Raw genomic sequence first — 27,003 nt, 5'->3', positions numbered from 1 at the left:
AACAATCGACTTACCTTATATAATTCAGCTAAACGAAAGCAATTAAAAATGGATAGTTGGGCAAGGGCGAGATTTCTCTTTATCTTCTCTTACGACCTCGCGCGACCATGTTCAAACAGACTTCAGAATTCAGAATTATCCCTACGTTCGTCTCCAGAGAATCCTCTCCATTACTGATGTATGGCTCCCATCTGTCAGTGGCTGAGGGGTGTCAATGGCAACCTTTTATCCGTTTATCCAACCCTTGCCTTGCCGTATCCGATAAAATGATTACAGGTACGATTTTTATTGATAAAGATTTTTTTTCGTTATCTAAACAGTCAGCTGTCCAGCCTCCTCGCATTTTCCTCTCTCTCCATGCGTCAAGCTTCTGACAGTGTGGGCCCACTGCCTAGAGCTTTCGTTTTCTGACGAAGCCTAGCCCACAGCTCAGTGTCTCATTGCCATACTTCGTCAATCCGATTTGACTTGGTCAATAGAGAGCCTGACAATAACGAGGTTATCCGTTCTCATACTTTCATTTCTCTTATTTAATTTGTTTTCTTCCACTGACCTCAAATCTAGAAAACAACAACATATAAAAGTTCTAAAAATTACAACAGATAAAAAGAGTAACATTTATTAATGTTGCTTTATTGAATATTAGTTTTCTTTGTCCCTTCTCTTCCATTTCTTCTTTGCCCACTTAAGGCTTCAAGATAAAAATATTGACATCATGAGTTTGATCTTCTCTTCCATTTCTTCTTTGTCCACTTCAGGCTTCAAGATAAAAATATTGACATCATTACTTTGATCTTCTCTTCCATTTCTTCTTTGTCCACTTCAGGCTTCAAGATAAAAATATTGACATCATTACTTTGATTTCGTGCAACACATGAGTCGTATATATATTTTATTATTTTGACTTTATTGTTTGTATTGTATGAACTCAAAACAATACTATAAACTCAAAATAATACTGCCAATATACCCTAGTCTCCAGACATGAGAAACGAAAAGTCGACATTCTCGTTACCTGAGAGCATGTCGTGTTCATGCTAACTTAAGCTTTGAGACCTAACTTCGCAGCCTCTGGGAAGATTTAAAAAAAAAAATGCTAACTTAAGCTGACGCTTATACAGTATGATAAGAATTACAGCAATTTTTGTGTAAGTGTCAACTAAATTTTTTACGCTCTCATCATTAACAAAAACATGTATTTGCAAATCTGAGCAATATTTAGTAATTTATCTCTGTTTACTTTAATTATTTACTACAGTTCAAGCTAACAAGATATACTAAAACATAATAATTTAATCAATTTTACATGGAGTGCAACTTAAACTTCAATGTGATTTACATTTGAGTAATACACATACCAAGATCATCTCATAAGAACATATGAGCAGCCATTTATTTATTTGTGATTTACATTTGAGTAACAAAAGATAGTGTGACACACTTTTTGAACTATATATAATGTACTAACCAATAGCCCCCTAAAATAAACTTTGTGATCAATACATATCTATAAGAAAGGAAACAACAAAAAGGAGTAAATTCATAAAATCTCCTCAAATCCAAGCACCGCCTATTCACCCTGGAATGTAAAAATGTTGCTAAACCTTTCTTTTCCTCTTTAGAGAGTTAAAGAATGCTCAAGGCAGTTAAGGTGTCAACTGTAATTTTATTAAAATTTGCAAAAGTATTCAATTATTTGAATGCTTCAAGCTAACAACTATGGCGCAGCTCGCTAGTGCAATTGCACTTGTCATGAGACCAACTTGAAAAGTCGACCAACCTCTTTGTGAATTTGAAATATCACGTTGTGTTGCAAATGTTGTTTTCATCTTCAAGTTTGGGTCATCAATGTGAAGCCTCAAAACCTGTAATGTAAAATTAGTAGAATTAGTCATTAGAATTATTTTTCACCCTCTTCGACCCTCAACCCACAATTGCACACTGTGGGTACTGTCTGGTGCTTTGTGGGACTAAACAACGATATATATAACAGTAATACTGCCTTTGTTGTGCAACCTAACTAGAAATCTAGAGAAAAAAGTAGAATAAACCAGATAGTGGGTTAAAAACTGCCAAATATATTATTGTAAAAAGTCCCTTATAAACTGCTATGTGCCATAGTTCAAAACCTGATCAAGAGTAGCACAATTTCTAATTTGTAATAATCCTTGAAAGGTGTGTATTTCATAATGTTCATGTTTACTTGAGCAAGCAAAGGTAGAAAAGGTACCTTCAAGCCAGCACATCGGGCATGATAGATAGCCCCAATGAGATCGCTATCCGTCATCAAAGTAACTTTATCTTCTTCTTCATCTTCATACTATTATTCCAAAATTTTCAATTAAGTCGGAGAGTTTATTTACCAAGCAATATCATTTTAAATTTCACTACCTTAACAGCAGAAGGACAGATACTTGTATAGTTGTATCTGCTTTCTGATTTCTGAATCATCATTTTATGGGTGTAAATTTCCTGTTTACCCCTGAAACCTTATAACATCATCGGAAAAGTCTGAAATACCAAGACTGCATGCCCCCAAAGTATTATAGATGGCTAGACGCCCTTGCACTAATCATCAATTTTGATTTGTCTAATTGTAGGCACAAGTATACTAAGATTTTGTTGTTGATTTTGGTAATCAACCAATGTAATGCAATTGGTTAAACTAACAGAGTTTGACGGTCTACTAGTTTAACAGTGACCAGTGAAATCTGTAATATTGTGGTGATTTGTAGGGACCCATGACAACATTTTGCAGGGCTGTGACTATATGCCTGATACTTTTGAGGTCTTAGAAAGGGTACACGAAGCTCCACCATTTTTTTGTTATTTTGTATTATATGTTTATTGCAATGCACTAAAAAAGGAAAGCTCTAAGCCCACACCTCCTCAGGTTGCTAGTGAGATCTCCTAAATATACCTATTTAACACTAATATTCTCAGCAGATGCATGGGAAGTGAGAAGAAATTTGGGTATGTTTGAAGAAATTAAGAAGAGAAGCATTACAGGAGGTACTTCCCATTATTTTTCGAATAAAAAAAAAAAGATATACTCAATTTCCAAATTAAGAAGAGAAGCATTACAAGGACTAACCAAAAGTTGAACAGTATTTTTTTCGCCTTCCAAACCTAATCGCTGCATTACAGCAGAAACAAGGTCCTCCAAGCTTTCTGACACTGCAGATGAAGATAGAGATAGTTCTCGAAGTTTTAGGCAATAAAAACATGATATAATTTATAATGTTGCTGCTTTTACTACAGATTTTCATCTTTGCAAGCTTATAATTGATTATCAAAAAGAGAAAATCAATCAAAGACAACAATACTCAAGGACTGAACTATGCAGTTTCGTTTTTTCTCCATCCATTTGTTTTCAAGGACTGATCTAGGCACCAGAATGATATCAGTGCAAGAATCTATTAGCACGGTGACCGATTTTTTAGTAAAACAATGAAATTTTTTTACTGCAATTTAATATACATACCGCAACTGAATCGATGCACACGACCCCTTTGATCCTGTATCTTAAACACAAATGAATTGTTAACATGTGGAGGTGACATCCTCATGTGATGCTTCCCATCCCCAACTTCGTGTGCCATTACCATTGATGTGTCACTGCTGAGGACATATAAAGAGGAAAAGCAAACATATTTACACATGCACAGCTCAATTTTTCAACCATATGTTTTGCCACAGTTGAGACATTACACAATGCAGCTCACAAATTTGGTCTATATCATGCAGAAACTGATGCAAACAGAAAAAAATGCAAAAGAAAAATCAGTTCATTGTAAAAAAAAAAAGATCATCAGTTGTGCAAAAATTTGAATTTCCTTATAAACCATGCTCAATTTTTCCAGGTTTTTAATAATGTACTAGCTTTTACAGGTGTGTTATGATATATCGAGATTTAGTCCCTCAAAGAAAAAATATATATACATATTTTGCCATTTGCAAGGATGTTTCATTTTTATTGTTAGCTTTCTTTGGGGGAAGCGGGTTGTCGGGTATGATCAAAGAAAGAGGGAGGACCTATGGGTGTCGTATTCCTCTTCATGATGTTGCGTATGAAGTGTAGAGTCCCAAAATTTGTGAATCATTGTATTTGCCATCTCATTTAAAGAACTTCCATTTCCTTCAGCCTATGAAAAAATTGTACTAAAAACAAAAATTAGGTCTAAGAAAAAAATGAACACAATTGCTCAATTCATTGGGAGGTGGGGAGGGGGTGCGAGTGCTTTCCTCAAATGGTTAACTAAAACTCGATCTAACCAAGGACTGGTTTATCCTTGATAGTGTGATAGTGCCTCTTTAAGTATTATTTTAAGGATAGTTGTATTGCGAAAGCAAGGAGGCATTTATGTTCTTCATAAAGAAAATGGAAATAGTTGATCCATAGAATGGGTCATATGTGATTTGAGCATGATTTTGTTACGAAGAGATGATCTTACCATTGAGATGGCTGCATGAGTTAGCTGAAGGACATCTATCATTGCGGCAACGTGTCCCTCAACTATTTTCACAACAAATATTAATCATTGAAATGTTTCAAAAATATAATATTACTCTCTTGTACAATAATAAACAAAGATACATACCTTTATCTAGTACTGGGATGTGAAGGAACTTCATATTGTGCATCATATGTAACGTATCAAGAATTGATGTCTCAAGAGTGGCACATTCTGGGTTTGGAGTCATGGCCTTCACAAATTAAAAAACCTTTTTTGACAAGAATATATAAAGATGATTCTTGTTTTTTGCTGCAAAATAATAAAAAACCTCAAAGAGGAGGGAGGAAGGGAACCTTTTCTGCTGGAGTATCTTCTGGGGCTAAATTTTCATTCACCACCCGTGCAAGCAAATCCTTCGGACTGCAAAGCAATTTTATGAAAAAAAGATGTTAATCAAATCACAAGTTCCTTTTTAGGTTTCACTATTTACCGTAGTTGTATATATCAATGACGCCATGTTTAACCCTATGGGACATGAAATAAGGTGATATACAAACAAACATCAATGCATAGACAAGAATCCCTTGTATACAACTTTTCATTCTTTTAATTACTCAAAAGATGCAGAAACTGATGGTCAGATACTTTTTGTTTTGTTGGTGCATGCATGATATATCGGACTTTGTATAGCATACATGAAAATTGTCATCAAAACAAGAGGACGGGGCTAGGAGGGAGTAATTACGTAATAATTCCTTGCAGTGTATCATCAGCCATGACAATCACTGAACTGACTTTAAGGTCCCGCATTTTCTGTGCAGCAACAAGGGCCGAGTCTGAAGACGACACAGATGGTACCCTAAAATAAATAGAAAAATTAGACAAAAGATAAATACTATAAACTTAAAACTAATTCTTTGATAATAAAAAAAAAACAACTTAAAGCTAATTCCGAATTGTAAAATTCAAGTTTGCGAGTTATATTATCCTTTTCCAAATTTCCTTGTAATTTACTTTGTGAAGACAAAATTTCCTAAAAATTATACGGGAATGATTTAAAAAGTGAACTATAATTCAAAAGGTGTATCCTGGAGAAATATTGTGGAAATTAACATATATTCTACTAATGTAATACTGATCAATTTACTTTACTTTCCCCAGTATTAGATCCTGATTTAATAGTAATTTATGGTGATCCGAATAATATTTCTGGAACAAAATTTTAAGAAAATGTACATACACGTTATTTTCAGGGATTATAGTAGACAACGAAGGCTTAAACATTTTCTCCCATAAATTCTCCATGAAAGCATGCCGAGCCAAACCAGCTGCAATACATATAATCAACACAAATTTGTTCTGCGAATACGTACTGCTCTGTTATCTAGCAGTTTTCCATAGAGCTTGAAACCAATACAGGTTCTATTACCAAAATATGGTACCGAACAGGTAGAATTTGGTAAGAACCCATATACATCACATGAATCAGTATAGACCTGACATGCACAAGACCAGTCAAAACACAAATGCATCACCTGATATCAGGTACACTGTACTAGTTACCTGGTACTGAAGTGCCAGTAACAGAATAGTACATGACTGATAAGAGATCGGCACTGTCCATAAAGTACCAGTACCAAGAAAAAGTGGAACTTGCTGGTATGGTAACAAACCTCACACCTTTATTTGTTGGTATTACTGTATGGAAAATGTGGTGCATATCCTTACGTGTGCCAGGAATGTCGGCTCCCAGCTGATACTCGACGCCTTCTACAGCTGCAGCGATGGCCTGGCCTTGCTCGGCAACCTTCTCCATTTTTGAAATTGCCTCATAAAGAAGTTTTGTTATATCCATTATGGCTATCACCTCTCCATTTTCCACCACTGGAAGGTGCCTAAACTTCCCTGGCAAATGGAGGGGATGAACACTAATTTTAGTAGGAAGTTCAGACAATTCACAAAATTTGATCTATGGAATGCAATTCTACCAGTTTAATAAAATTTCCGTCCAAACTTGCTGACTAGTGCATCTGGACTAGAGAAATATTTATCAAACCGCCAAAATAGCAAAGAAGGCCGAATTTATCATCAAGTAACCCTCAACCCTAAGCCTCAATTTATTCCATTTTGGTTCAATGAACCTTCACATATTTGTGCACGCCTAAATTAACCTTAGACAGTGCAACTAATAATCAGAAAATGCATAATACTGAGAGGAAGACAGATCAAATAAAATGGGAAACCTGGGATTGTTCCAATGATGGATCATAATGGCTTAATGCCTGAGACAAAAGTGAGAACTTATGCAAATGAAGATACTGCAGGGGCGCATGCAAATGTGAGAAAGCAAACTAACCTTGCACCATCTTTTGCATGGCTTCAATAGCTGGGGCGTCTGCCATGATAAAAACGGGGTTCTTTGTCATGGCACGACTTACATTTGTCAAATCTGGTCGTAATCCTTCAGCTATCACCTTCTTTACTATGTCCTAAATAAATGAACAAAATACAATAACTATAATTTACAAGTAAATAACAAACCAGTGCAGCAGCTTTCTGTTTTCATGTACATACATGATAGTTTGAGTTTATGATGGACGTAACCGACAGTTTTCTAATAACAAATAGTTCAACAACTAGCTCTACCTGGCAAAACATGAAGTATATCAGATATGTTTACACCAAAAAAAAAAAAAATTGGAACAGAGTTAAGCATATATGACCATCTTGCCACCATGATTTCCTCCTCCACAACTTATTTGGAAAATCTTTCACTCTAATTTTTGTGAGCAAACAGAACAGAAAATTCTAGAAAAAATAGAACATCAATAAAGGGCAAACAAGAAAAAAAATAAACCTCAGCGGTGATGATGCCAGTGAGGAGGCCATTGGGGTCAGTGATTAAGGCAGAATCAACCCGCCTGGATGCCATTCTCTTGCATGTCTCAGCAATAGTGGTGCCTTCTGGCAGGGTTAGTGGCTTCACCTTCTGGAGCCTTTTAACCGTTCTCTCCCCACTACATTATTGTTCAAGCAAAGGCCATGTTCATATCCATTGCACCAAAAAAGATAACAACTTAGATGATTTTGTGTAATTATGGCTTTCATATGATTCAGTTTTTCAGTTTTTCTTAAAAATTTGGTACCATGAAAAATTGATGATATTAGTTTCATATGGTTTCGGAAACATTTACATATGTTTATCTTATTTGCAAAAATAAAGAAAAAAGTATGTCAGATTAAGTAATTATGATTTATGAAGATATATTCACAAAATATTTAAATACTGTAAGGAGAATAAGAAACCGAGTTCACCATATTATGAACCCCAAAAACCAACAAAACCATCACTGGAACATTTCAACGAACATCTTGTGCGCACACAGTATAAAATATAGAAATCAACTAAAAGGAGGGGTGCAACATACCATTGGTTGTTTATAAGGAAACCCCCCACCCCCTCATTGGAAATAAATTCCATGAGCTAACTAATTTGCCATGTCTACACAAGTAGCAGCTAAACCCTATTCTTATCTCTCCACCATAGAAGCTTATCAAAATAATAGTACTTGTACAAACCATAGCATTTGACACCAAACACACTCTTCTCCACTACCCTTATAGAGGATCAAAAGTTGGAAACACACCCGGTATCACATACTGTTGCACTGGTCACAACTCACAACTCACAAGAGGGATATGACAGGTTCCACCAACAGGAATCCTAATCCTCTGAGGTAACAGAATATGTCTGTTTAGATTTGGACCGTCCGATCGGAATTCGGGACAATCCAGCCCAAGGTGTAGGTGTCAGGCACAGTACCCTTTAATCGTGCAGATTCTGTTTGGACGGTCTGGATCCAAACAGAAATATTCTGTTCCCTTTACAGGTGATACGAATTCCCATTTCCCACCACCAGAAGATACCAAAGAAAGGCCACAGTCACAGATTCTGTAGCAGTAGCACCTGTCAATTACGAAATTTTAAAGGCCAGGTCGGACCGGGCTTTACTAGGCCGGAATGGGCCAAACCGAGAAAGTTAGGAAACACTCAGAACACCGTGAAGAACAGAAAATATTTATTTGGTAAGTCTAAAAAGTTCTTTTAAACGAGGTATAGCATAGTTTAAAATGGTATGGTATTGTATACAAGAAATCAAGAATTAATAAACAGCGCATTAAAATGCAAAATCATGCCAGCGTGTAATATAGAAGACTGGGATGCCACAGAGATCAATTGTTGCATCTTGTGTAAAATCTTAAAAGACTGGGATGCCACAGAGAGGCTTAAAAGACTTACTTGGGGTGGGGAGGAGAGGAGGGTTTGGAGGCCCTCCCGGGACCACCACTGATGCCGTCTCGATTGCTTTTTCTCGGTGGCGGTGAAGGTAGAGGCGGCGGTTGCTTGTTGCGCATTGATGGTGGCCTTTTTAGCATTGTATACTTGTGCAACACCAGCTTCCCTTGATCAGAGTCTGTACCTCTAGTTCCTTCTAATTGGCAACGATTTACACTATGTTTGATCGAATTCTTCTCTTTATATCTTTGAATTGAAGAAAGCTTTTTTCTACTTTGAGGAAATTAGTTTTTGGTGTGAGCAGGAGGAGAAAAGAAAACAGAGGCGGAGAAGAAGAAAAGACCAAACAAAGTATCTCTGTTTTGTTCCTTTCTTCGTCGAATCCTAATCTATTATTTTATTACTTTGCTCATAAACCCATATAAGACAAGTAAATTAGACTACAATGGTCTAACCTATTACTAATTGTCTAATCCCCCCCGCAGAAATATTTATTATCTTGAACACAAGCTCTCGATTTTCTTAGTCAGATTCTCCTAATTAATATTTCTTACAAGACATCGAATAAACATACTGCAATGTAATTGTTTTGGGAAGCATTCTTTTAGCACAAGATGCATTCTTCATTTATTTTAATGAACTTTGAAGCATTCTTTTTTCTGAAGATGATCATTTTTATATTGATAAAACTTCATTGAGCATATTTATAGTTATTTGACTAAATATTTGCTTGTAAGTTTTAAGATGGTAGCTAATTTATTAGACATCTAGGTGCTGGTATTTTTTTAGACCCCGTGTTCATTTTTAAATAATTCAAATATGTTTTTTTTATTCAAAAAATACATGTCATAATATATCATGTAAAAACTTAATCTTATTAGTAATAGATTTGGAAGACAATTGAACTTGCTTTGTGCATCGAAATAAATTTAAAAATCTAACCAAAATATTTTTGCTGACTTCATTCGTATAACTGGTAAAATTTTACACAAGACAAATTGGAACAAAAAAAAAAGAGCGAGAAGAGGATTTAACCATCATCTCTGAGAGAAAGACATGAGAAAACACTATCCCTTTACAATTTTAATGCTTAATTATAAACCATGTATTAGAAATAAAGCTTTGGTAAGAAGTTACAATTTACAAAAATAGAAGTACAGTGTGAGTGTCATGCTAAAGTACTATTTTGATTGGTAAATAAATCATATCAAAATTAAACACCCCCCCACCCCCCACAAAAAAAAAATGTCAGTGCGTGTTGTATTATAAATGATTTGTAGGGGCATTCATGACAATTTTCCAAACTTCATCTGCTTAAAAAAAATTCAACGGATGTTATTCCTGGCACGTTGACAGTTTTGTCATGTGGACTAACAAATAAAAAGAAAGTTAGGCCATTAAGTGTCCATATTTGATTTAAATCATATAAGATCAAATCAGTCCATATTTTATAGTTGATATTGAAACGGCATGCTTCGAAATTTATATGAGGGGCCGGGATTGATTGTGGCTTGGGCAATAGAATAATAGATTGCGCAAATTCTAGGTTAATCTTAAATCTTATAATTTATGCAATTTATGAGGTAAGGTCTGAAATGTTTTAGCAAGTGGTGAAATAAAAAAATAATCATATTATCACCTAATTATATCCCATTAATAAATAAAAAAAAATTAATACTTTTAGCAAGTGGTGAAAGATATTTTTGTAGAAAGAGAGCACCTCAGCCTCTCAGGCCTCAGCTCAGGTGCCCAAAGACCAAAAAGTAGTGTTATTATATAGATAGATTTTGACCTTACAATTAAATTAATTGCTGTATGTATAGTTTTGCAATATATATAGTGATTAACTGCTTATAGCTACACTATTAATATATTAATATATATATATAGGTCAATGATCAATCACTTTCACAGATGCTCGCCTCAGGCCTCAGGCCTCAGCTCTCACAGTTTCCTTTCTGGTGGCGAATCAAGGAATTAATGGACTCTCGGTTTTACAAAACAGGGACGCACACAGCGCACTTGTCTACTACTTGTAAAAGGGATTATGATTTGACCAATAAGCTCAATGGAGTTTTTTTTCCATGGATTGCATTCTGATCAACTGTTTGAACTTTAAAAACAGAAGTAAGAATGTGATACATGATTGGGGATGAAAATGATGAAGCATTTTGACCCTACTCAATTTCAATTATATTAGTTCATATAACTAAGTTTAATCTATTTTTTAACACACGAAATATACATCACAGAACATATTTAGTGTGCATTTATCAAATTCTTGGTACATTTCGGATTTGCAATTCAATTATAAGATATTAAGTTTTCAAGATTTTTATACAAATTCTATAATTACTGAATATATTTTTAAAGAGGAGAATTCAAATGCCTCTATATTTTAGTCCTTTATCGTGTCTCCATTTTTTAAATGTTAATAACTATAAATTTAAAACTCAAACATCAAAATAAAACTGTTAAATTTGATCTATATCGTTTTCTCTATCAGCAAATAAAAGATTATGATATTTCGACTTTGATTTGATCGGTATCAAGAGTGGACAAAAATATATTGTATGGATCAATTTTGGTTATTGTTTTTTCAACTTATTGATTTGTACAAAAGCATAACCGAAAATTGATAAATGTTTTGTGTACACGTAGAGAAAATTATATAGATCACATCTAATGATGTTAATTAGTTTGACATATAAATTTTAAAATTTTTATTATTAGAAAATTAAAGATGAAGACATCATCATGAACATAAAAAATAGAATCATTTGAATGCCCCCTTATTTTCAAATATGCTTAAATATTCATCTGACAGCCTGGTCAAGTGAAATTAAATTAAACCGGATTAGAGTGGCGCTTTCCCGATTTTTTTATTTTTATCCAAAAATTAAATTGAATTTCAAAAATCAACCGAACCCCATTTCAAATTTTAAAAGTACCCAAACCGCTAAACGGTTAACCGAACCCTTGGTCCGCTAAACCGTTAACCGAACCTAGGGTCCGGTTAACCGTTTAGCGAACCCTTGGTTCGGTTAACCGTTTAGCGGACCAAGGGTTTGGGTTCGGTTAACGGTTAACCGGATTCGTTGGTTCGCTGAACCGTTAACCGAACCCATTTTTTTTTTTTTTTTTTTTTTTTTTTTTTTTTTTTTTTTTTTTTTTTTTTTTTTTTACTTTTTTTTAAAACAGAAAATTTTCAATTTTTTTTTCTATTGAAAATATACATGAAAATTCGTATTTAGATTTATCAAATTTACACCAAAAATTTTTGTAAATCAAATATGAAATTTAAAATTATAGAAAAATACACATACACATATACATATACATAAATAATATACAGTTACCAATTTTTTTTACTTTTTTTTTACTTTTTTTTACTTTTTTTTACTTTTTTTGAAATATACAGTTACTAATTTAAACTGGGAAATTCATTTTGATGGTTCATGATTACGGATCTTATACGACGAATTTAAACTGAGAAATTCATTTTGGACGAATTTTGGATTAATCCGAGAGTAAATTTTTTTTTGGGATTAATTACTAATTTTAATCGGAGAATTATTAATTTTATTTAATTCTTTGGTTCGTATAAATTTTGAGAATTATTATTCTTGAATCAATTCATAATTATTCTCTATTATTAAAATTTATGGGAGATGCAAAAGTTGGAGACCTTTAACCTCCCAAGAGGCCTCACATGTGCATCTCTATTTTTGCTATATTGGATCTAATACAACTTAAGATGAACAAAAATTCGGTCCAACCTCAATGACAGCCATGCATTTTGGCCAAAAGTTGATTGCATGGCTAATAAAGGGGAAGGACCGAACTATGTGTTATATGTGTTGTATTGGATCTTGACTATATGTTATATGATAGGATAAGATGGGATTGCATGTACAAAAAACTATATGTGTGTATATGTTGCACAAATTGTATTATGTTGGTATTTTCTATGATTTTATATGAATTCATATATAATTTTCGGCCTAATTAATTTTCTGTTGCAGAAATTTATTATATATATTTTCATATAAATAATTTTAGACCTTATTATTATTATTATTTTAGACCTTAATAATTGGATGTTGCAGAAACTATATATATTCTGTCGGAATATTTATTTTATTAATATTCTATATAATCTATATACACTAACCCTAAACCCTAAACACTATATATTCTATATAATCTACATATACATATAAAATAAAATTCGTATTTAGATTTATCAAATTTACACAAAAAAAATTTGTAAATCAAATCTGAAATTTAAAATTATAGAAAAATATACATACACATATACATATACATATAAAATAAAAAAATACATATACATATGCATTTAAAATTTTCTGTTTAAAAAAAAAAAAAAAAAAAAAAAAAAAAAAAAAAAAAAAAAAAATTGGTTTCGGTTAACGGTTCAGCGAACCAACGAATCCGGTTAACCGTTAACCGGACCCATGGTTTGGGTCCGGTTAATGGTTAACCGAACCATTTTGAAAAGGTCCGGTTAACCGTTAACCGGAAATTTGGTCCGGTTAACGGTTAACCGGTTTGGGTAGATTTCAAATTTGACATCCGGTTCGGTTATTTTTTGAAATTTAATTTAATTTTTGGATATAAATAAAAAAATCGGGGCGCTTTCTCTAAAGTCTAATCCAATAAACATTTATATTTGATTGACTGAAAGGGCGCCTCTTGTTTCTAGCACACAGGTTCAAGTTCAACAGCCTGATCAGAACTAGTCAAATAAATATTTCACCAAATACTATAATTTTAAAAAATTATTAGCGTTCAAAGCATTGTGATCAAATTAAAACGACCCCATAATTACATTTTAATTATTGATGTATTATATTATATACAGACTGACTTCCGATTTTTTAAATAAAGCTACAGCCTCATGCTACCTCCGGTCGCAAATAATTAAAAAAAAAAATCTATTTCTTCTCAATTATTGAATTATAAATATTCTATAATCTGGAAGAAGAAGAAGAAAAAAAAAAACACCGAATAAATTAATTTTCTAGATGATAGTTTAAGCTAGAAAAGACCTTCAGAGAAATAAGATGGAACTGCTTTCTCCTTTTAATAATGTTTTGTGCATATTTAAAATAATAATAATAATAATTTTCAAAAAAATATATTTTGGTCTCTAAGAACATTTTAATATGCAGATCATGTTGAGTAGTTTGGATCGACCGTTTAAACTTTAAGAACAGATATACAAACCAATAATACATTTTAACCCTCCTCATTGTACTTCATTGGCATTTTGAAAATTATCAATGCAGATTCACAGAACTTCATTTCAGGGCTTTTGAGAAACTTGAAGTTATGAATTGTTGAGTTATTTCTTAGAAATAACGCTCAGAGAACGAGAGCGGAAGCAAGATGGGGCTTCTTTCGCGCTATTTTTAGACTTAACAAAAACGCTTCACGCTCCTGCTCCGTCAAGTCAAAAACCCTCTCATGGCACCACACGAATGTTTAGACCTAATGATCTGACAACACTCCTTCCATAAGCTCTACTGGTATCAAAATGTCTTTCCCCTTTTATTACAAGTTTGACAAAACGGTGAATTGGGATAGAGAGAATTAATAGGAATTTTTTTTTTTTTTTTTTATTTCCAACAACACAGCACGTCAAGAGGGAAAATCAAGGTATCACAGCATTGTATAATTCGATACAACAATCTCGGTCAAAAGCTTTGCTCCTCATTTAATCAATCAAGAAATTTACAACATGAAAAAGGGTCCAAGTCCTGATGCAGTCAACACTCAACACCCAAAATCTGCTCCAATTAATGGTGGCTAGGGTTTTCTAAGCCTCAGCCTTCTCCCATTTTGTCTCCCCATTGTTCGTAGAGAGGAGTAACGCAGAGATGGATGCAGCGATAGTGACGGCGTGAGAAAAGTTGACAACGCAGGGATGGCTTAGCGAGAGAGAAAAGTTAAAACAGAATTGGGATCCAAAGAAATCAAATGGGGAAGAAAAAAATTTATCGGGTGCTAAAAGGCTAGCGGATATCTGTTAAACGTATCCGAATCCGTATCCGATTCCAAAATCAAAACCGTATCCGTATCTGCATAAATTATATCCGAATCCGCATCCATATCCGAATATCTGAATCCGCAATAATTCAGATACGGATCCGGACGGATAATATCCGATCCGTTTGCACCCCTAAATCAATGGGCAATGGATTTTTATTTTGTGGGACTAAATTTTTCAGACCGTTCTTTACTCAATTAGTGAATTATATTTGTACCCCTCCAGTACCTGAGGGAGACGGATCTATTTAGACTATTTTGTCTTTCTTTTTTACAAGCCCAAGCGGCCGAAGCCCCAAACCCGTCTTGTTATTTAGAACTTCCTTTCCAAGCACAATCCCAAGTCCCAACCCGTCCCGAGCCGCCTTATTTCGTCTCTCTCTCTCTCACACACACTCACAATCCATCTCTAATCTCTCGCTTCCCCCCCACAGAAATAGGGTTAATAGGGTTCCTATACCCTCAGGGCCATGGTAAGCACTCTTTTGCTTGTGTTATTTTTATTTTTGTATGTTCGACCTTGTATTTTGTACTGTGTGGCGATTCGTGTGCTAAAATCACTTCATATCGCCCCTTACTGCTAAGTTTTGTGAAACCTTACCACCTCCGCGTATTTTGTACACCCGTTTCTCTTGGGAATCTTAGCGCCCTTAGTTAAATTTTGAGCTAGTTTCATCTTTGCAAATTGCAATTTTGGTACGGTACATATACTGGTACAAACCAGATAGCTGTTATGGGTTGCTCCAATCAAAATCAGATCAAAATGTCTCCCCTAAAAGTCCTAATCTAGATCATTTGATTTTGATTAGACGGGCCACATCAAATTTGGCAGCGGAGTGGAATCACTTTTATGGCAGCGAAAGGGGTCTCAGACCATACCTAACCAGTAAAGTGTGGTGGTACAACATGTTACTCGTTTGGCTACTGACCATTAATACTTAATTTAAACAATTTTGGTTTAATTAACCATAAGTCTGTGCAATTGTGCACCCCTCAAGCCTCACTTTGACCTCATGTAGCCTCCATTTTATGTCTTCTATTGTAACACGGAATATGAAACTAGATGCACAGACTGAAAATAATCCATACTGAAGTAATGTAGATGGATTGGTGTATTTCTTTGAATTGAATCTTGCTAACCCTCAAAATATCACGCATAGGTTGTCAAAGCAAGTAGATTTCCATGTCCTCCCAAAGTGAAATTGTTCACATTGGCCATCTTTTGAGAATGATTTCCATAAATCTTAAGATTTACAGGGTACTTGTATGAACAGAATTGTAAATTTGAGACATTGGTCTTTCCATGTATGCCTTTTTAACTTTGAGTTGTTTAATTTTTTTTTTTTTTTTTAACTTAGGCTGCCAGAATTCTAGCAAACTTGCTTGTTGCTGGGTCTATGGTGCTGGGAAGAGCTGTTGTTCAAGCGTATCAGAAGGCAATTCTAAGTCCGTATTCAATTTTTTTTTTTATCATTTCCAATTTTCCATTGTTTAGAAATTTCATGGTAATGGTACATGAACCGCGGGCTTGGTGCAGTGGCACGAGCCCTCGTCTCTCTTCCAAGAGGATGCAGGTTCAATTCTTGATAATAGCATCTAAAAGATGTTGGGGTGTACTGGGGCTCTTTAATAAAAGAAAAAAATGGTACATGAAAACATTTATTTCTGTGTTTGAGTCTGGAAGTAGTAAATACGACATGTTTTTACTTACCTCAGCCTATGTGAACCCTAGTTTTTTCAACATTGTAAATCTTGCAAAATTGATTAATATCGAGCTAATGAGTTAATTACATTATGAATATTGTAGATGCAAATAAAACTGGGGTTGCACAAGAAGCTTTGAATAATATGCAAAGAGTTAGAAAAGCTATGACTGAGCAAGAGGCTCGGCTGATATTGGGTATTGGTGAAAAGACTACTTGGGAAGAAATTCTTCAGGTTTGTTTTTTTAAATGTTAGTTGAAAATTGTGCAAATTAGTGTCAACCATAATTAGTTTTTATGGCATTAATGAAAATTTGGTTAATGAGACCCATTTCAACCATAATTAGCCTTCAAATTGTACAAATTAGTGTCAATTTGGTCCTGATTATGCAGTTTTCCTCAATTTGCCTGTGAACATATGATCATGTATCTTGTAAGGCACTGTGTTCCTCAAAACAAATCCCATAAGACCCTGTAAAATATATCTACTCGATAAAATGTCTATCATTTTTTTCCAAATTGGCTACAAATATGCCTAAACTACTAGACTCTTTCACTCGTTGAATGTGAGTGTGAAATGAAAGGTGGGGAATTTCTTAGAAAATTGACAGAATTCTAGGTATGAAGATATGTCTGTAATGCTTTATGGAATGTTCATGTTATTTTCTCATTCTGCAGTCATGAACAAATTTAAGATTTAAAAGGGCAACATTACAAAATCAATGGATTTTATAATGGGCGTCAGATATATTTCCCTTGTAACATATTTTATTGTAAAATTGTCACAATTTTCTTTTCTGAATTCAAGAAAGAGGGATTTTTGTTGATTTGCAGAAATACGATGCCTTATTTGAGAAAAATGCAAAGAGTGGAAGCTTTTACCTCCAGTCAAAAGTTCACCGTGCTAAAGAATGCCTAGAAGCTGCATACCAAAGCAAAGGCGGGCAACCTAGCTAAGAACCCTAACTTCAGAGCTAATTATGTTTCTTTTCTTTGTTGGCTCTATTATTCGGCTGAATTTTTCAAAGCAGACAGCATTTGTTTCTTACCCTTTCTTTGTTGTCTTTCTCTTCTTTTCTTTCTTTCTTAGAATTAACATAAGTACCTGTAATAAACATGACCAGTGCAATCCCTATACTTTTAGAACCAAGAGCAAGAGTTGCCATTTATTCATGGTAAAGGAAAATTGCTCATAGTTGCTTTATATCTTGAAGAGACAAAAAATACAGCTATGCATTCTGGTGTTATTTTTCCTAATCTCAAGTAGATTGATTTGATCTGGTATCGTGCACAAAAGAGAGGTTGATTGAATCAAGTTACATGTAGAAAACAAAGTTGTTAGTTTATGATGTTTGATTGTCGCAACGATTATTGTTTTGTAACTTATTTGGGACATATCAAGTACGGAAACACACGAGAAATCCAGATTGGAGCCTATGCCTTGTCCCAACAGAAAGCTTCAGCACGTCTCCTCTGGATCCACAAAGTGAGTATCCCATAAGGTACCTGACCGTGTAGAATGCTCAAGAATCGTGCCTATTTGGAATATAGAGTTCCGCTTTGTTTGAGACTGATACCATATTAAAATGGACGACTTAGGTCTCATGCAACCTACACGGTCAGGTATTGCCCTGGATTTGAATTTGGATAAACGTGCACTTTATCAGTGCAATACAAATGCACAAGATCACTTCTCATTCCTTGACCTTTCGTAGAATTCACATCTAGTGCAATATCTGAGGTGCAATAAATAGAACCGGGCCATTCTTTTTATCTGGCACGAACCTCTAAATGGATCTTCTATAGTTTTGATAGGTATCAGAATAAGTTCGGTCCAGTTGGAAATTGGAATTAATCCGGACAGTCCATTTATTATTGTACCCCTCTCATATATGAGGGGATACACACTCATATTCGTATCCTCCAGGTACCTGAGGTACAATAGCTAAATTCGGATTGTTCTTTTAAACTGACACAAATCTCAAAATGAACTCTTATATCTACTATAAACATTGAATCTAGCACGATCGAAATTAATCCAGACTGTCCATTATCCATTGCACCCCTCCAATACCTGAGGTGAGACAGATCCGACAGCAGGATCAGCAAAAAAGATATTTCTAGTATTCCAACACTATCTCACATTTGTTAATGTGTTGTCTGAAACTACTAGCTTTTGTATTAACTTATTCTTCGAGTTGATTTTTGATATTTAATTTATATAATACAAGTGTTAAATTAAAAAAAAATTAAAATTAAATATATATATAGTATTTACTCAAAAAATATATATATAGTAGCCGTATCGTATTCAGGATTTTTAAAATGAGTGTATCGCTGTATTATATCATATACAATATCCGTATCCATGTCCATACAACATAGATTTCAAATAATCCAACATGGTACAATGCATATTAATGTCTGACAATATGCGCTATCTTGGCGATGCTATTTGAAATCACATCCTCTCCAATACCTGATAAGGGAATCTTTTACAATAACTTGGCAGGAATCTCAAAGCCCAATAATACTGCCTTGGTGCCTCCTATGGTGATCCGAATCTCAAACCAAACAGATTTAATTTCAAACCATAAAGTGAGAGTAATCATCTGCAATACCTGAGAGATACAAATTCATGCTATCCCACATGTCCTTAAAAAGAAGTTAAATTTAGTCTAATATCCTTTGAATTAAATTACTAAAAGTTTATCCAAAATGTGAACATAATCGGACAAAAGACAAAAGGATCATTAACATATTCAAATTAATAACAACATACACAACAAATGGATCTTCTCTGACCCCTTCTGTCTTAGGTTGTGTTCTGGAGAGGGGGAGACCCCTTTTATTAAAGAGAAGGAACGGGAGCGAAGGGGAATTCTACACGCGTCCGGGTTGTCCATGTCGTTCACCTGCTCTAGAAGAAAGTAATCGGAGAAAGAAATTAATGAATGCCCTACTGTAACGAGAATAACATGCTATACAAACTTTCCAAATTCATACCTCTCAAATCGGAGTGTAGTTTCACTGTAGCGAGGGGAACCACGCGCTGCTTCTTTCTTTCTCTTCCTTTCCGTTCCTCTGTGTGTGGATGTTGTGGAGCACAACCTTAGTCTCTCATAGAAGCCATTCGACAATACAAGATGGATTAAATCTTAATCCGTATTAAAAAAAACTCATATTCGGTTATTTTAATTCATAAATAAAAGCTAATGACACTTATCCTACAAAGAAATATGCAATTTCCAAATTGTACCCACCAAAGATATTTTAACCCCTTTAACAAACAAGTACAAAAACTTGACGGAACATTTTGATAAACCATAATTAAGAAAATGTTTTTTACTGATCCAGCATGATTGTTTTTTTTTTTTTCAAAAACCAGAAGGACCGGAGCGCTCCTCCGGTCTCAAATTTTGCCTTTTCTCAAGACCGGAGTAGCCCTCCGGTCTTAACAATTTTTCACCTTTTTGATTGATAGTGGTGCGGCGGATCGTGCAGCGACTCATTTTTTTTCTTTTTTTCAACTTTTTTTTCTCACCAAAAACCAGAACCAAAAACAAGAAGTTATGTTTTCTGACCTTTGCCCATTAATCATTAAAACTGTACTTATCTGTAATATTTTTGTATAGAGAAGTTATGTTTTCTGAAAACTAGACTTCCATACCTTTAATTTGGTATAAAGTATATCAAAATCCATGTAGCCGTTTTCTCTAAATCGAACTTTTAATATGCTCAAAAGCTGGGACTGCTTAATAGAAAAAATTTGTAGCTATTCTGATCTTTGCCCATTAATCATTAAAACTGTACTTATCTGTAATATTTTTGTATAGAGAAGTTATGTTTTCTGAAAACTAGACTTCCATACCTTTAATTTGGTATAAAGTATATCAAAATCCATGTAGCGGTTTTCTCTAAATCGAACTTTTAATCTGCTCAAAAGCTGGGACTGCTTAATAGAAAAAAATTGTAGCTATTCTGACCTTTGCCCATTAATCATTAAAACTGTACTTATCTGTAATATTTTTGTATAGAGAAGTTATATTTTCTGAAAACTAGACTTCCATACCTTTAATTTGGTATAAAGTATATCAAAATCCATGTAGCCGTTTTCTCTAAATTGAACTTTTAATCTGCTCAAAAGCTGGGACTGCTTAATAGAAAAAATTTGTAGCCGTTTTCTCTAAGCTATGTTTTTTTCCTCAAAAAACTGTTTTCTGAAAACAATTTGAACGTTCTATGTCCCTAGTAGCTCAAAGTTTAAAACATACACAAAACATACAAGTTAAAACTACACTCAGTCATCGTCTTCATCTATACGTTCTCTGTCCCTATTAGCTCTGAATTTCGAGTCGCTATATTTGTTGGGTTTTTTTTTATGCCGGCGAGTAGGATTTACCATTGATGCCGATGCACCACCATCTCCTATGGCACGCCCGTCTATCCTAATATTTTGTAACGACTCAAGAATATCACTTGGATCAGCATGCATGGCGCCTTCAGGAACATGGACCTCTGGATTAATTGGTGCTTGGTCGGGAAGATCATCGCTGACGTTAATATCTCTAAGATCAGTTGGAAGTCCTGCCTCGTTGAGCATGGCTATGAACAGTGCGATATGTCCGAGATCGGATAGGACATCGCGACTACTTTCAAGCAAGAGAAGTCCAAAAGCCTTCTGTCCGGGTGTCCGCACCATGCTAATTCCTCTGGCGGTCTGGTTCAATTGGCGGAATCTCTACAAGAAAATGATATATTTAAAAAATAATTTGTGTGATACAAAAAAATAAGTTCATATATTAGAAAGAAAAATTAAAATACTTACGATTCGAGCTTGAATTACGGCATCTGAGACATACCCAAGATTTGCAACGTCTCCCGGTTCGGGCATTGCCTGGCTCAAAATTTCAAGATTGGCGTGACGCTGAAAAATTGTATACATGCCATTCATGAAGAACCATTCCATATACTCGTGATACCTTGGGAAAAAATAAAACTTATTAACTATTTCATAGCATTGTTAAATGCAGATATTTTATTTTCCATCCTAAATTAAATCGTACCTATCCGGAAGATAAGGAGCAAGGACTCCATTTTCATACCGAGTTACGAAATTTACTAAAGGTGCCGCGATATATTCACTAAAATGTTCGCTCCAGTCCCCAGAGGTTCCGTCAGTATACAACCCATCCGCTCGTGTCCATTTGCGAAGCTCTTCAAGCCTTTTGAAGGATGGCGGAGCCGGTGGAGGAACTGCCTGAAATAACCCGAACTGTCGAAAAACCCTCTCGGGAAGGTGAATCTCTACCATCCAGAAATGGATGCACCACACGCGAGATGCAAAGAACGCCTGGTCTCTTATCCCGATCGAAGGTTGGAGGTATTGGTAACCCCGGTACGGCCTCCAGTTGACAACATTGGCCTTCAAACGCTCAAACTGATCTCGACATTGCTTTGTGCCTAAGTTGTAAACACATGACAATTACATATTGAATCAACACAAACCTATATGAAAAAACATAATATTTATTATTAAAATGTACCTCTCCTAGGGTTACCACCCCAAACATAATATTTTTCTCTCAACCATACAAGACGCATATAGTTCTTTAAGATTGTTGTTTTCTCGTTGGGTTTACCCGCATGCTCCACCTTTTTATAATAAAAATCATTGTCATCCCATTCCAAACCATCATACACTTCATGTCCTAGGCAATCTAAGATCAATTGTGAATAATGATCATCGGTACATCCAGAGATAGGTCTCCCTGTAAACATAGATGTTAAACAAAATTATACTAGTTCAAAATTTTAATTAATAACAAAAGTATAAATTAGCAATAAAAAATATGTTACCGGTAACAGATAAGCCCCACAAACAGCTAACATCTTCCAATGTCACTGTGCACTCTCCCACCGGAAGATGAAAACTATTTGTCTCGGGCCTCCACCTCTCAACGAGAGTAGTAATCAATCCTCTTTCAATCAGACAATGATGTACATTAACCATCTGATACAAGCCTAAATTCTTCAAACCTTCTTTCATCTTTTCTTGGTATTCAATGCCCATTTTGCCACTATCAGGACGCAGTGCATAATCGGGCTGTAATGATAATTGACATGCAAAAAAGTTTAACCAAAAATTAAATTCGAATTCTAAAATTTAATAAGTCAATTTAAATCCAAACCGATATTAAACAAATACCCTCGTATTTGCCACATGGATTTTAACTTCTGTTGGAAGCAACTGCAATAAAGAGTCTTCATCTTGCATTTTTCACTACAATATAAATAAATACATACAAAAAAATATTAACATACAAATCCAATTCAATATTGACATGCACGACATGCAAACCTAATTAACTAGTAACATTCATTTTATTACTTTACATTATTCTACAATTACACTATAAAAATCTAAATTATACTAAAAAAATAAATCATTCAACAATTAATACATGCATGTACACTAAATAATTCTACAATTAATAGTTAAACTATATAAACTTAAATTACACTAGAAAAATAAATATGAATTACTACAATTACTACAATTACTACAAAAATCACTTATTCTACAATTACTACATAATTAATTTATTTATACTACATGCAAATTACATACAAATAAATTAGTACATGCAAATAAATTACTACATAAATCATTTATTTATACTACAACTACTACATAAATCATTCATACAACTATACACATAAACTATTTTGTTATACTAATTGCAAATAAATTACTACATAAATCAATTTTTATACTATAATTACAACATAAATAATTTATTTATACTACAATTACTATATAAATCATTTATACATAAACCATTTATACTACTAAAAAAAAAATACACATAAACCATTTATACTACAAAAAATACACATAAATCATTTATACCACAAAAAGATAAAATTACACATGAACTATTTATTTATACTACAATTATTACATAAACTATTTATTCTAACCATTTATTCATAATTTCAGATTATTTATTAAAAATAAAAGAATTAAATACATACCGAACGAAACTTGTAGATCTGAAGCTTTTCTTGTTCTTCTCTCAAAATACACAAATCTATATAATTAGAATTAAAATTAGATTAATTTGAAGAGTTCAAAAAAAAATGGTGAAAGAACGGTGCGAGAAGAAGGAAGAAGAAGAAAATGAAAATGGGGGAGACAGAGACAGAGACGGAAACAGATAACTCCTGACCTAAACGCTAAATAAAGTATTAAAAAAAAATAATTAAGACCGGACCAATCTGGACCATTCCTTTAACTTCGCACCTATCTCAAAGAACAAATAATATTGGGCCCCTGCAAAATCCAGAATAGGCACCGGCTGAGAGTAAATCTCAAACCATAAAGTGAAAGGAATCTTTTACGCATAAATTGTTAAGACCGGACTGGCCCTCCGGTCTTGTATTAATTTTTGGAGAGACTGGACCGGCCATCCGGTCTTGATTTGTTTAGAATTTTTGGGATTTTCTGTGTCGCCTGAATTGTAATGCAATTCTAACGGTCAAAACCGATTAAAATTTTGGGAGACCGGAGGGCTCCTCCGGTCTTGAGTAAAGAAAAATTTTAAGACCGGAGCGCTCCTCCGGTCTTTCTGGTTTTTGAAAAAAAAAAAGCAATCATGCTGGATCAGTAAAAAATATTTTCTTAATTATGGTTTATCAAAAAAATCCAAAACTTGACTGTCAATGTACTCCTTGCCTCTAAGCACCAAAAGACAGCATTAGGAATCAAAACTTAAAATCAAATTGCAACATTATATTAATAACCTTTGTTTTTCTTTCCTTGACTGTTTATTTGCTCCCCTAGTTAATGGAACTTTAATATTGCCATTATTCCGAACTTGAGCAACAGTAAGATGTCAATTTTAGCTTTATAAATGAGGAAATTGAACAGCACCAGACCAACCACCATGTCAAACCAGTGTATGCTTGCCATTGCCAACCACCTTCCTCGTAAACCAATTTTAAAAAGTAGATTATTTTACCAATACCAATCCAGAAATGGAGAAAACTTCCCGCCAAATTTTCCTTTATATTTAACTTGAATCACTATTTTCCATGTATCAGAATAATCAGAAAAATTAAATTCCCATCACCACTTAGCCAATAGAGATATTAATTGATCTTTATGGAGACCAACAGCATGCTTAGGCATAGAAGCGGAGCCAGACTTTCGAACTATGGGGGTCAATTGTATAAAATTTTTGTGTGGGGGAATGGGAGTCAATTTTCCAGTTTTTTGACATTTTGTCCTAAATTACATAGAAAATCACACATAATATAAAAAAAAAAAAATTTAAATGGGAGTCAGTTGACTCCCATACTCTCTCTTTACCTCCGCCTCTGCTTAGGCACCTTAAAATTTTTATTGTAATGTTTGCAATGGCCCACAACACACCGTCACACCCTTTAGAATTCCAAATTGGAGTGAGGCTATAGTGATATGCATCTTACAAAGTGGCACTTACTATGAATCCATATCTCTATTTGATTCCAACTGCTCCACATAATATTCATATAAAAATGTATTTGAAGATCAAATTTCACATTTTTAAGAACATTTTTACTACTTTATTAAATAGACAGAAAATTACTTGATAAAAAAAATTTGGAATTTTCAAGTAGTGATTTTTTTTTACCTAGGTAAAAGAATAATTAAGAAAATTCTAAAAATATAAAACTGATAATTTTCATATAATGATCATGTTAAGCCAAGCTTCTAAATAGCGTTTATAGCGGTATAGCGGGGAGACAAAAAAAAAAAGCTTTAGCGAATAGCGGAGCTATAGCGAAAGCTATTATAAATAGCGTTTTTTTATTTCAAAAATTATATTTTATATTTCTACTAATAGTAAAAATGTCTCATCAAGAAAAAAAATATCAAATTAATTAAGAAGTTCTAATATTCATATTAAACCAATACAAAGTTCAAATTGTCATTCAAAATATCCCTAATTCAAAAACTATCGATATATTTTATATTCAAAATATACCACTACCATATATTAATGCATGATACAAAATTTAATTGATATAGCGGTATAGCCCGCACATGTTCCATTATATTGATATAGCTTAATAAAGTAAAAAAAAAAAACAATCTAGATATTAAGGCCCATTAAAATTGCAAAATCATGTTTTCAGAAAAAAAAAAATTACAAAATCATAACCCATGTAGCATAGCGGACCGCTATTGCCGCTACGCGCTATAGCGGACCGCTATTACCGCTATAGCGGTCGTAGCTTGATTAGCGCAGTTTTAGCCCGTAGCTTAGCTTTCTGGGTCCAAAACCGCTATAGCTAGCTATTTAGAAGCTTGTGTTAAGCTATTCAAATTCAGTGTTTAGATTTTAAAAATGAAAATATAAGTTCATAATAGAGACTGATTTGTAATATGCATATCACCGTAATAACTTCACTCTAGAGGTGCTATTGGGTCGGGTCGGGTCTGGATACTATTATATTTGGACCTGTACCCTAAAAGTGTTCGGGTCCAAATTTCGATCCATACACTTATCTGTTTCAATTCGGGTCGGGTTCGGATCCGAGTATCTATCTACCCGTAGATATTTCGGGTCCAGTCTTTCGGTTCCGGGTAGATATATACCCATAACTTGTTTGTAGATTATCGGGTCTGGTTCAGATACGGGGCGGTTCCAGATTCGAAGCGGGTATATGTCACAAAAAAATCAAGAGGATGGAGAGAAAATAACTTTTGAAAAAAAAAATTGAAAAAGAGATAATTTTTAAAAAGTAAAATATTAGAAATGACGATTTTATTTTCTATAGTTCAAAAAATCTATGAATGAAATACTAATAATTTGTAGAAATGACATATCAATGAGAGTAATAAATTTTCATTATTATGCAGAGGATATCAAGCCAAATATTGAAGGATGTATCCAACTATCCATAGTAATAAATTTTATTTAAAAAATTAATGCGGCTGTTATAGAAGAAATAAATTTGGCATCCATCTATGTGTATAAACATAACGAATATGTCACTACATTCTATTTTCTCATATTCAAAAAAGTACTGGACTCACCACGGCTTATGCAAAAATTAATATGCAAAGTTGTATTTATACGGGTATCGGATCGGGTTCTGTTATGGGTCGGATATTTAAATGAAACCCATATCCTACCCATTACAGTATCGGTTTCAGGTCGGATATTAAATTATTAATTTTGTAATCATATCCATAATTTAACCGGTCATATTTTTTAAACCATACCCTATCCAAATTAATCGGATCCGGATCGGATCCGGGTAATCGGGTAAAAGTAGCACCTCTACTTCACTCTACTAAATTACAGGACCATTGGTGTAATGTTGCAACGGTCTTATTACATTCCCGTAAAATTCTAAAAGATAGAGGACCAGACCGCAAATATTACAAAACTCGATGACCATTGATGCAATATCCATCCTT

At 34.0% G+C, this 27,003-nt stretch overlaps 3 protein-coding genes across 5 annotated transcripts; 1 reads left to right on the top strand and 2 right to left on the bottom strand.

Moving 5' to 3' along the window:
- Positions 1-1,374: 1,374 nt before the first annotated feature.
- Positions 1,375-9,056, bottom strand: LOC144564178 (CBS domain-containing protein CBSCBSPB3-like). Of its 3 annotated transcripts, none has more exons than XM_078313719.1 (14): positions 8,758-9,056; positions 7,315-7,474; positions 6,814-6,946; positions 6,186-6,362; positions 5,698-5,785; positions 5,203-5,316; positions 4,811-4,877; positions 4,602-4,707; positions 4,455-4,516; positions 4,036-4,145; positions 3,485-3,621; positions 3,095-3,177; positions 2,231-2,320; positions 1,375-1,865 (listed from the first exon to the last, which is right to left on the bottom strand). In XM_078313719.1, the coding sequence occupies exons 1-14, from the start codon at positions 8,892-8,894 to the stop codon at positions 1,689-1,691; spliced, it is 1,641 nt and encodes a 546-aa protein (XP_078169845.1). In that variant the 5' UTR covers positions 8,895-9,056; the 3' UTR covers positions 1,375-1,688. The 3 variants fall into 3 exon arrangements, with proteins under 3 accessions (XP_078169845.1, XP_078169846.1, XP_078169847.1); XM_078313720.1 differs by having other exon boundaries at positions 3,485-3,618; XM_078313721.1 differs by lacking the exon at positions 8,758-9,056 and adding an exon at positions 7,886-8,120.
- A 6,066-nt stretch (positions 9,057-15,122) lies between these two features.
- LOC144564710 (mitochondrial import inner membrane translocase subunit PAM16 like 2-like) lies at positions 15,123-17,775 on the top strand. Its single transcript, XM_078314307.1, has 4 exons — positions 15,123-15,299; positions 16,185-16,272; positions 16,634-16,764; positions 17,364-17,775. The coding sequence occupies exons 1-4, from the start codon at positions 15,297-15,299 to the stop codon at positions 17,484-17,486; spliced, it is 345 nt and encodes a 114-aa protein (XP_078170433.1). The 5' UTR covers positions 15,123-15,296; the 3' UTR covers positions 17,487-17,775.
- Positions 17,776-20,781: 3,006 nt separating this feature from the next.
- On the bottom strand, positions 20,782-22,617 carry LOC144564846 (protein MAINTENANCE OF MERISTEMS-like). Its single transcript, XM_078314455.1, has 5 exons — positions 22,389-22,617; positions 22,076-22,300; positions 21,596-21,992; positions 21,358-21,511; positions 20,782-21,270 (listed from the first exon to the last, which is right to left on the bottom strand). Exons 1-5 carry the CDS (start codon positions 22,600-22,602, stop codon positions 20,830-20,832), a joined length of 1,431 nt encoding a protein of 476 aa, XP_078170581.1. The 5' UTR covers positions 22,603-22,617; the 3' UTR covers positions 20,782-20,829.
- Positions 22,618-27,003: the final 4,386 nt, after the last annotated feature.

The sequence above is a fragment of the Carex rostrata genome, chromosome 13 (genome assembly GCF_964058835.1).
Source record: "Carex rostrata chromosome 13, lpCarRost1.2, whole genome shotgun sequence".
NCBI classification, from domain to species: domain Eukaryota; kingdom Viridiplantae; phylum Streptophyta; class Magnoliopsida; order Poales; family Cyperaceae; genus Carex; species Carex rostrata.
Note: the sequence above shows the minus strand (reverse complement) of the source record. Positions and strands in the feature narration are given on the sequence as shown.

What these genes read in the sequence shown, in the direction of transcription:
- LOC144564710 (XM_078314307.1), top strand. An exon ending in GTATCAGAAGGCAATTCTAA is followed by an intron (nt 16,273 to 16,633) that starts GTCCGTATTCAA and finishes TGAATATTGTAG; the next exon opens with ATGCAAATAAAACTGGGGTT. An exon ending in CTTGGGAAGAAATTCTTCAG is followed by an intron (nt 16,765 to 17,363) that starts GTTTGTTTTTTT and finishes GTTGATTTGCAG; the next exon opens with AAATACGATGCCTTATTTGA.
- LOC144564846 (XM_078314455.1), bottom strand. Translation starts at nt 22,602, where the DNA reads ATGGGCATTGAATACCAAGAAAAGATGAAAGAAGGTTTGAAGAATTTA. An exon ending in GTGGGGCTTATCTGTTACCG is followed by an intron (nt 22,301 to 22,388) that starts GTAACATATTTT and finishes CTATGTTTACAG; the next exon opens with GGAGACCTATCTCTGGATGT. An exon ending in GCTCCTTATCTTCCGGATAG is followed by an intron (nt 21,512 to 21,595) that starts GTACGATTTAAT and finishes TTTTTTCCCAAG; the next exon opens with GTATCACGAGTATATGGAAT.
- LOC144564178 (XM_078313719.1), bottom strand. Translation starts at nt 8,894, where the DNA reads ATGCTAAAAAGGCCACCATCAATGCGCAACAAGCAACCGCCGCCTCTA. An exon ending in ATAATCCCTGAAAATAACGT is followed by an intron (nt 5,317 to 5,697) that starts GTATGTACATTT and finishes TATTTATTTTAG; the next exon opens with GGTACCATCTGTGTCGTCTT. An exon ending in CATCCCAGTACTAGATAAAG is followed by an intron (nt 4,517 to 4,601) that starts GTATGTATCTTT and finishes TTGTGAAAATAG; the next exon opens with TTGAGGGACACGTTGCCGCA.